The sequence below is a fragment of the Gracilinanus agilis genome, chromosome 3 (assembly GCF_016433145.1).
Source record: "Gracilinanus agilis isolate LMUSP501 chromosome 3, AgileGrace, whole genome shotgun sequence".
NCBI classification, from domain to species: domain Eukaryota; kingdom Metazoa; phylum Chordata; class Mammalia; order Didelphimorphia; family Didelphidae; genus Gracilinanus; species Gracilinanus agilis.
This window is the reverse complement of record NC_058132.1, coordinates 395,980,003-395,991,287: the sequence shown is the minus strand read 5'-3', so window position 1 is coordinate 395,991,287 and position 11,285 is coordinate 395,980,003. Positions and strand designations below refer to the sequence as shown.

The 11,285-nt window shown below is 35.3% G+C and overlaps 1 protein-coding gene across 1 annotated transcript in view; it reads right to left on the bottom strand.

The window, feature by feature from the left end:
• PRRG1 (proline rich and Gla domain 1) overlaps positions 1–11,285 on the bottom strand; it is a 159,706-nt gene that overhangs the window by 71,524 nt on the left and 76,897 nt on the right. The window contains exon 2 of the mRNA XM_044670161.1: positions 5,739–5,793. Within this exon, the coding sequence (XP_044526096.1) occupies positions 5,739–5,748 (10 nt within the window). The 5' untranslated portion in view covers positions 5,749–5,793. The remainder of the gene's footprint in view (positions 1–5,738; positions 5,794–11,285) is intronic.

Sequence of the window (11,285 nt, the reverse complement as noted above, 5' to 3'; positions counted from 1 at the left end):
CTCTCTCCCTCTCTCCCTCTCTCCCTCTCCCTCTCACTCTCTCTCCTCTGCTTCACTTTAGAAGTGTCTGTAGCCTATTTTGAACCCAGGACCTCCTCTCTCTAGGCCTGCCTCTCAATCTACTGAGCTGCCCACCCCCCTTACCTTTCTTTCAACAATTTATTTAATTTTGTGAAGGAAGAGAGAGAAGGAAAAGAGAGGAAAATAAAGAGCCTATGAGGAATGGAAAAAATAACAATTATCAGTCATATCCACGAATGTAAATGGGACAAACTCATCCATAAAACAGAGTTAATGGCATGGATTAGAAAGCAGAATCCAACCATTTATTGCTCACAAGAAAGTCTGAAGCATAAATTCATATGAAGTTGAGATAGGGGGAGTAAGTTTGAGATAAATCTTTTATATTTCAGATTTGTTGCTAATCATGATATTAGATAAGGCAATATAAACAGACATAATTAAAAGAAATAAGAAAACTACATTACGCTTCATAGGTCAATAGCAAATGAAATAAAAGCAATGCTAAATACATACCAAATGGCACTGTAGTATAAGAATTTCAAGCAAAAGATCATTAAACTACAGGGAGTAATAAACAGCAATGATCATATGGGGCTTCAATGTCACCCTTTCAGAAAAAAAAGAAAGAGCTTGAATAGAATTTTTTAAAAGTTAGTTATGTTAGACCTCTGATAATCACTAAAAGAGTATACATGAAGTATACACAAAGAAGTACACAAAGAATATACATAATTCTCACCTTTAACAAAACTAACCAGATCACTAGGGCATAAAGAATCATAAACAAATACATAAATGCAACTATGATAAATATAACCATTACTAAACAAAATAGAATAAAAACTATAATTAGTAAGGTACATTTGGAGAAAATTCAAACTAAAATGGATGCTAAATAATCTAATCCAAATTAAGCATGGATCTAAGAAAAAATAAAGAGTTTTATCAAAGAAAATTATGGCAATGAAACGACAAAATAAAACCTTTAGGATTTAGGTAGACTTTACACTTCATAAACCAAGGAAATAAGTATCAATGAATTAGGTTTACATTTAAAATAAAAAACACAAATAAACACAAAATAGAAACTATGAAAAAAAATCAAAGAAAACCTAAACAAAAAACTAAAAATCTGTTAGATAAAATTATTCTTAAAAAGCCAAATTTACCAAACTCAAAAATGAAAAAGAAGTTAAAGACAGGTAAAAAAGAAAATGTCAGAAAACTCTTTTGCTCAAATATATAAAAACAAAAACTTACCCTTTAAATGAATTGATTAATACTGAAATATAAAATACTAATTAATGGAAAATATGATAATTTAATTTACTTAATCTCAAAAAAAGTTAGTAAGAAAAGTCATGAGTGAATTCTCAAAGAGAAAAGTTGAGATGGCATAACAACTGGATTCCATGAAACAGTCCAAAATAAATAAGCACAATTTTACATATATTTGTCCAAAAGAGAGAATTAATGCCTTCTTCCATTTATCATAGAAGTAAATATGATCTTGCTACCCATACAAGGAAAAAAAGCAAAGAAAGAAAATTCAAACCAATATAGAGCTATTAATATTGACTCAAATTACTGAATAAAACATTAGAAAAGAGATTATGCTGATAACATATTTAGAAGATTATATATTATAACCTTGTTGGAATTACACTAGAAATTCAGGATTGCATTAACATTAAGGAAACTATAAATATAACAAGATAACAAAAAACAAAGATCACATGATTATATCAAAATATGCGGAAAATCTTGACAAATTATAATATTCACTGAAGTTAAAAAAAAAAACAACACTAAAAAGCATAGGAACAGGAGACACTAGGTGCCTCAGTAGATAAGAGTCAGACCTGGAAAAGAGAAGTCCTGAGTTCAAAACTGACCTTGGACACTTCCTAGCTATGTGACCCCTGGACAAATCACTTATCCCAAATTGTCTAGACTTTACCACTATTCTGCCTTAGATCTGATACTTAGCATTATAGCTAAGAGAGAAGGTAAGGGCTTTAAAAAAAATAGCTTAGGAAGAAGTAGATTTTTCTTTAATATGGCAAACAAATAAAACTAAGTACTAGCAGTATCTAAAGGAAGAAACATAAGAGGTCTTTCCCAATAACAGCAGGGATGCACACTGTAGCTATTAATTGATATAATTCTAGAAATGTTAACTATTCAGAAAAATAAGGTAAAAAAATTGAACGAATAAGGATAGACACAAAATTATCATTATTTGCATTTTATTGTTGAAATTATCTACCCAAGAATTCTAGATATTCATTCAAAATTAATTGAAGTAAATAATAATTTCAATAAAATGACTAGATAGGAAATAAAACCACAGAAGTCATTAGTCTACTTCAATGAAGACACACTCAGTACTTCTATGAAACACTAAAAAACACTCTTGACAGATATAAGAAAATAAATTATTCTTAGTTGAGTTGAACTAAAACAACAAAAAAGGGTTACAGACTATGACCCACTGCTAGCCATAACACCGCTAGAGTACAAAGGCAGGATTGAAAGAGGCACATGAACAAAAAGATTTAAATATGAGCATGAAATAAGACCTAGATTAGAATCCACCCCTAACATTAGTTGTGTGACCCTTAACAAGTCACTTCCCTCCCTGAGTCTTACTTTCCTCATCTATAAATTGGACAGAATAATATCACCTATCTCATGAGGTTATTTTGAGAATCAAGTGCAATAATGCATATAAAATACTATAAATTTTAAAGTGTTGCAAATGAAATAATATTATTTTATAGTTCCAAATATTTAGTTATGAGTTCTACATACAAGATGAGCAAATGTCTCTTGTTTCCTTTGAGCTCAGGATAGAATTATGTTGTTATTTTATTGATTAGTTGTATTGGGACTCTTTGTGACCCCATTTGGGGTTTTCTTGACAAAGATACTAGAGTGATTTACCATTTAGTTCTCCAACTTATTTAAGAGACAAAGAAACAGTGGCAAACAGGGTTAAATAACTTGCCCAGGAAATGGCTAGTAAGTATCTGAGGCTAGATTTGAACTCGGGTCTTCCTGATTCCAGGCCCAGTGCTCTAACCATTGAGCCAGTTAGCTACCCCAAATTAACTATAGCAGTTCCTTTATTTGTCTTTCTTCCTGATTTGCTTAGTAGTGACCATGTCAATGATGGCACAATTCAGTTCCTTCAGGATCATTTCTACCTACAGTTCAGTAGAGAAAGCTCTCATATTCAGCATCTCCAAAACTTCATTTAACTTTATAATTAGTCTAAAAATTAGGTAATTGTTATCCCCTCCAGGCTCCTTTCTTACCACTGTCACTGTTAATGCCAAAGTGGATGGATGGAGCATGAACTGAGGGACATTTAATATTTTTATTTGTTTCCTATTTTACCATATCCAAATAAGACCAATTTGGATGGCCAATTTACTAGAGAGAAGTTTCTTTGTACTTTGCCAGACTGGTCTTCTGAAAGGAAACTTCACTGGCTCCTATAACCATACTTAAAGTCTTCCCAGTATGGATGAATCTGTCACTCTCTGTGGACACAAGAACTCAGCATCACTGCTGATATAAGATGCAGGGTCAGTTTCTACCAGTCAAGCATTCAGCTGGGTCTTGGTGGAGAACTAATTTGTTATGTGTAAATCAGAACCACAAGGGAAGAAAGGCATTGGGGGTGTTAGTTAGAAAACCTAGGCAGTACAGTGGATAGAGAGCTGGGCTTAGATGTGAGTTCAAATCTGGCCTCAGACACTAGTGTGTGACTCTAGGCAAGTCATTTAACCCCATTTGCCTCAATTTCCTCACCTATAAAATGCACTGGAAAAGGAAATGGCAAACCACTCCAGCATCTCTGCCAAAAAAACTCCAAATAGTGTCACAAAAAGTCAGAAACAACTGAACTAAAAGCAAAGCAATTAAGGAGCCATGTGACATTGAATAAGTCACTTAGTCTCTCTGAACCTCCATTTCCTCAACTGCAAAATTATTTTGCCATGCCTTCTAGCACAGACTGGGATATAGAGTTGATTAAAATGACTTATATTTTCATTGTTTGGGGAAACAAAAAAGAATACCCTGTAAACAAGACTTAAGATTGATGGTCTCCATTAAATGTGTATAGTTGACAGCATTCAGAGATTAGCAGGAGCAAGCAAGGCTGAATAGAGTCAAGGAGCAGCTAGGTGGCTCAGTGGATAGAGCTCTAGACCTAGAGACAGGGAGTCCTGAGTTCAAACCTGCCCTCAGATATTTCCAAGCTATTTGACAGTTAACCCTATTTGCCTAGGCCTTATCACACTTTTACCTTGGAATCAATGTTCTGTATAGATTCTAAGACAGAAGGTAAGAGTTAAAAAAAAATTAAATAGGAACCATGAAAGTTCACTCATATAGATCTGTGACATCATCAGTATTGGAGTTTCTTCCCAAAATGCTTCATCAATGCAACACTGCCTTCCTCCTCCTTTTGTTCTGACATCTAAACAGAACCAGTGTAGGATTCATCTTATACCCGTCACTCCTGGATCTGGACATATCCCATTTTCTCTTACTATCATTTTTTTAAAGCTTACCTTCCATCTTAGAAACAATACTGTGTATTACTTCCAAGGCAGAAGAATGGTAAGGGCTAGGCAATGAGGGTTAAGTGACTTGCCGAAGGTCACACAGAGAGGATATATCTGAGGCAAGATTTGAACTCATGACCTCCCATCTCTAGGTCTGGTTCTCTATCCTGTGAGTCACCTAGTTGCCTCTTCTTGATGAGATTCCTTATCCCTGTTCTTCTCCAGACTTCTCCATTGTGTTTATATGTGGTAGTCCATTCACACCTATTAGGAACTCTTCCATTACTTTCTGCCCAGTACATACTGGCTCTTAAATGATGTGAAATAATAGAAACAAAATCATTTCTTACTATCAATTTGAAATACAGATTCCTGTATTCTAATGATTCTTCCTAAGTAAGTCCTACAGTGAAACCACAATTTTAGGTGTATTCTAACTCAGCTACAATTCTGTTGGCTATCAGAAAGTCATGGAGATCATATTGATGAATAAATAAAACAAAACGATGAACATTTGGCTTCTCCATAATCCTTGGCAAACACTTTATGCACCTGTTTGCAAAGTACTTGGGTAAGAGACAAAATTTTGATAAGACAACTGTCACTGTCTTCAAGGAGTGGGATAATATAGAAACACAGATAACTATAATATACAACATTGCATCATAACTTCATTATAGAGTTATAAAAAATAGGGGGAGGGAGGAGGCTGAAGGAGGGGAGCTGTTCAAAATCTGAGGGGGAGGAGTGTTACCAACCAGGAATAGGATTAATTTGGAATTCCCTTTTCCTTTTCATTGATGATTGCACAGTAGCTCTCCAGAGGGTAAGGAAATGATAGGGGAAGAGGGAGGACCATTCCTTCCCTTGCAGGTAGGGGGCCATAGGCAGGGATTGTTTTATTAGCTGCATGTGATCTGCTCCAGATCATTTACTTCATAGACCTAGGTTGGGTAGAGGTTGAATTTAAACACTTAGGTACCCAAATCTTGTGACACAACAACAGAAATAGAAGGTAAAAAAAATTCCCACAAAAGAATTTGGCATTAAAAATAGAATTGCCTGGCCTGGGGGTAGACTAATCCTAAAATAACTTGCAATGTTAACACTACCTAAAGGTAAAGAATAACTTACCCCTCTCCATGACTTTTCCCTTTGGTTTTAGGTAGGCCTTTGGATGATAATGACCCTGTATAAAACATGATATAAACACATCATCAGTTTTGCAAAAGTTAATTTGTGAATTATGATGAGTTTCCTGAAATCCAGATTCTTAATCTGTAAATGTGAGCATTTCCTTTTGCTCTGTATCAAACCACTTGATATTAATATTAATCTTTTCTTTATGGCTTGAATAGAGCAGAGACAGGCTGTCTAATCTCTGTGAAAAGTCCATTGTTGTCCTCTGGTTATATTTCTTCTTCTCTCTCTCCTCCCCACTCCCCCTCCCCAAGCTGAAGTTTCTGTAGCAGGCAAAAAAGAAGAAACAAAGTTACCCCATCACTACTTAGCTAGGAAAAAAATGCCCAGAGTCCAGCTACAGTCTAATTTCTGGCATATTCTCCTTAACAATTTTTCTGTCCTCCAACCTATGGACAAATATGGTTTAATTCCCTATTAGGTTCAACATGTTTTCTGCACATTAACTGAAAGCATCACCCTCCGGGATGCTAATGAAATTGACAGGGCCATGATTAAGCACAGCATCTCAGGCAAGTTATCACTATTAAACTATCTAATTTAACGATTAGAGAGGCAGTACAGTATTTGGATAAAATCCAGCTGGGAGTCAGGAAGATCTAGGTTGACATACCTACCTCTGACACATACTTGTTTTCTGGCCTTAGTCAACTAAGCCCATAAATTGCAGATTACTATACAATGCATTATTAAAGGTGGCTTTCTCTCGAAACTAGTGGTTCCCAAACTTTTTTGGCCTACCGTCCCCTTTAGAGAAAAAAATATTACTTAGCCCCCTGGAAATTAATTTTTTAAAATTTTAATAGCAATTAATAGGAAAGATTAATGCACCTATGGCCATCACCACCTCCCTGGATCACTGCAGCACCCACCAGAGGGCAGCAGCACCCACTTTGGGAATCATTGCTCTGAACCAATGAAATCACACAGACACCAAAGCTTTTAATGAATATAGAATTAACAGAGAACATGGAATCAATGCCTGTAGAAAAGGAAATATTACACACTCACTCAAAAAAGTATTTAAGGATGGGGAAAAATTCCTACCATGTTTAATTTTCCCCAAAGGAATATGAATAAGATATGTGTGTGTGTGTGTGTGTGTGTGTGTTAGAAAAACCAGCCCTGGTTTTACTCAAATAGCAGTGAACCCTTAATTGAGAGAGGAAACAATTAACTAGCAATTTTTTGTGGGGTACTGGCCATTACCTCACACTACAAGTACAATAAAAGAAACATAAGACATGGTCTCTGCCCACAAGTTTATCATTTACATAAGGATGAGTAACACATATGAAGTAATCAGAGGTTTAAACAATATAAATCATGCTAAATTTTATAGCAGGTGCTATCAAATTTATTAAATGGACCAGAAACATGAATTCCAAGCCTTTTCCATCAACTTCAGTTTGCATTTACACCTATTTGTAACTCCTTTTCCATTAATTTCTGCAGCTAGATTTGGAGTCAAGAAAACCGAAGTTTAAATCTAGCCTCAAACACTTACTCAATATGAAACCCTGGGCAAGTCACTTAATTTTTGTTTATCCTGGTTTTCCCCACTGTAAAATAGAGATGATAATAACAATTACTTCCAAGTTATTTGACCTTGGATGAATGAAATTCTTTGGACCTCAGTTTACTTATTTGTAAATTAAAGGAGCTAACCTATTTCTTTTTTTACCCAGAATACAATATTGCATCTTCAGAAAAGGCTCTCTCTTATCTCTAGCATCAAATATAAACTTGCTGGTATGGCTTTTAAAACCCTTCCCAACTTGGCACCAATTCTCTTTCCAGTTTCATTACATATTGCTTCTCTTTCCCCCCAACTCTGTGATGCCAAACAAACAGGACTTCTTTCTGATTCTCACACATGATATTGGACTTACCATCTGTCTTTCCTCTGGCCACTTCCCAAATCTAGAATACACTCCTTCTTCACTTCTTCCTTACTAGGATCCCTGGTTTCCTTCTAAATACAACTTAAATACTACTGTCTATATGAGCCTTTCCTGATCTGTCCAAATGTAAATGCCCTTGATCACGAACTAATTCATAATGAACTATTTGATTAATATTTATCAAGACATTCAGCGTAGTATATCTCAGACGGAGCAATTGACTTAGTGTTAGGAAGATCTTGGTTCAAATCACACCTTAGACACTTAATTAGCTATTATCTTAAACAAGTCACTTAATCTCTATAGGCCTCAGTTTCTTCATCTGTAAAATGAAAGGGATAAACTCAGAGGCATCTAAGATCCTGTCCAGCTCTACATCTATGAACCTGTTCTTTATATGCTTACTTAACTTCTTTCCTGTTAGAGGTGAGCTCTAGGTACACAAAGATTGCTTCATTCATTGTTGTTTGTATCACTTAGTGCCTAATCTAGTACCTGCTACACAGCAGGTGCTTAATAAATGTCTGTCAATTAATTAATGCTACAATCTCATAAAAATGTAAATTGATTTTAACACAGTACTTTGCATGCTATAATAGGTCTGTTAAATTGCTAAATTGAATTCCAACTTTAACATTCAGGGGATAACAAAATAAAGTACTAATTATATAACTAACATTTCTATACAGTGCTTATTTATCTCATCTGATGCTCATAATAACCCTTGAATATAATTATTATCCCTATTTTACAGATGAAGGAACTGGGCCAAACAGAAGTAAATTGGCCAGAGAGTTACAAAATAATTAAGTGTCTGAAACTGGATTAAAACTCAGGTCTTCCCAAGTAACTGCAGAAACTAATAGAAAAGGAGTTACCACAGAGATAAGATAAATGTGAGCTGCAAAGAGATGAATCTGTGAAAAAAAAAAATCAAAGCCAAACAAAAACCTAAGAGATGAATCTGGCCTTCTTGGGTTTCCTTTTCTTTAAAAAACAAAAACAAAAAATGTCTGCTTTAACCTACTTATTCCTATAACCTAATTATTCCTTATTGGAAGTATAGGAAATGTCTTTATCAGAGAAAAGAACCATTAACAAGAAGAGGAGCGCAAGCCACTAGTCAGGCTTACTGGAAGATGGGAACTCTTGAGAAAGATATTGGAGAGCAAGAGGTGAAAAAAATGTTTAAAGAATAATCCTATAAACTGCAACATGCTTAGATGGTGGTATTAGCCTTCTGAGTAAGAATAACAGAAGTCAGCAATGCTGTTTATTTAAGTCTTACCATCTATTTGTGACTTCAAGACTTTTGTGTTTTTGTGGTTAAGTCGTTTACAGGCATCTCTGACTCTTCTTTACCCATATGGTGTTTTCTTGGCAAAGACATTGGAGTGGTTTGCCATTTCTCTATCCAGCTCATTTTATAGATGAGGAAACTGAGGCAATTAAAATGACTTGCTCAGGGTCACACTAGTAAGGCTGAGGTCTTCCTGACTCCAGGCTCAGGGCTTTATCCACTACACCAATTTTTTTGATACACTCTGGAATGAAGTTATCATTGGCCTCCTTGCTCTCTCCTTGCAAGACACTCCAGATCCTGACTCTGTGTTTTCACTGGCTGTTCCTCTCCCCATAACTAAAATCTTTTCCTTCTTCATCCCCAACTCTTTGTTTCCAGGCTCCTTTCAAGTTTCAGCTAACATTCTACTTCTACAAGAAGTTTTTCTTCCAACTTCCCTTCCTCTAATGTCTATTTCCAAAGTAGCCTGTGTATATCTTGTTTGTTCAAGAGAATCTGAGAGTACCATCAGAGAGTAAGCTCCTTAGAGCAGAAACTGTCTTTTGCCTTTCTTTGAATCCCCAAGCACTTAAAATAGTGCCTGATATATTTCAGGAGTTTATTGGATGCTTATTGACTTGCTTTGTTGATTTGACTTGATTTTTTATTTTTTTGTTGTTTTTTGTTGTTGTTTACTCATTTTTCAGTTGAGACTGTCCCTTTGTGACCCCTTTTGGGATTCTCTTGGCAAAGATATCGGAGTGGTTTGCCATTTCCTTCTCCAGCTCACTTTTACAAATAAGGAAACTAAGGCAAACAAGGCTTAGTGATTTTCCCATTATCACATAGCTAGTAAGAATCTGAGGCCAGATTTAAACTCAGGAGGTTATCTTCCTGATTCTAGGCTTGGCATGTTATCGATGGCATCGTCTTGTTTTAACATCACCTAAATTTCTCCCTGTATCTTTCTCCTTTCCTAGAAAGTCATCCCACAGGGTAGAAATTAAAAAGAAAGAAAACAATTAGCAAAACTGATCAATGCATTTGAAAAAAATCTGAAAATATAAGCAATGTTAATGTTATACTGTAACAACACTGAGTAAAATTATGTTGTATACCAATGGACTAGAAGTAGAGAGGGGAGAGAAAGGAGGAATAGGAAAATCCAACTCTCATATCCTTTATGTGAGAATTAGAAAACTTTCAGTTAAAACTTCTGAAAAAATTTCTTTTGGCTGCCTGCAATAGCAACTCTTTTATTACTCTAAAGTCAATGAGTTTCTTCCCCTAGTGGCATATCTAATGCACCCTTCAAGATTTTCTGCCTGTATTGTAAGACCAAGAATGAAAGTGACACCTGCTGATGAGTCAGCCTCTACAGAAACTATCGTGTGCCTAGAAAATGTGGAAATTGATCTTTTTCCCAATGAGCGTGAAAAACAGAATAAGTCAGAATGAGAGGACAAAGGAAAATGAAGACTCTTACAAAACAGGTATGGGGTGTTATATGGTAGGAAGAGGGCAAAAAAAAAGTTTACCCCAAAGGGAAGCTGAAATGTCCTGATGAACTCCCTATAGAAGATGCTTTCATTTTGACATTACATTTTTAGAACTGATTATATTGACCAAGTACAGATTAAAATCAATGATCAGAAACTGTGAAGTGAAGAGGAACTTCAAGGTTAAATCTTGTGACCAATTAATTTGCAATAATGCAATTGAAAAATACATCTGAACACCTTGGAAGAACGCCAGATGTCTGCCGGATAATTCGAAGCTCAACTGTCATCATAAGAGGTGCTCTAGTAATAGAATAACTATACCCATTTCAGAAATGGCAATAGAACTCATTCATTTCTGGGTGAATGTCTAATTATCCTCCCTGACTATAATCATCAAAGTATGAAACCAACACTGGGAGACAGGATGATTAGCTCATGACCCATGGGTAAAGAAGATTAATCAAGGGCACTGTAGGATTTATCTTCTATACTTACTAAATGTACTAAAAAAGTGATGGAGTTCAAAGTTAAGATAATTTGATCAAAGTTGAGAAATTAAATCTTTCATTTAAGCATATTCAGTATTGGAATAGTTTGTACTGTAGTTCAGTGTCTCTAGGTCATAGGACTCATCTCTCACCTGGGGCAAATCGATTTCTTTGGACATTAGTTTATTCATCTGCAATTCCAAAGGACTGGGTTAGATGGCATCTGAGGTAATTTATATCTCTACATCTATAATCCTGTGAGTCTAAGTATGTATGGCCTGGTAACCCAATTAGACTGAATTTAC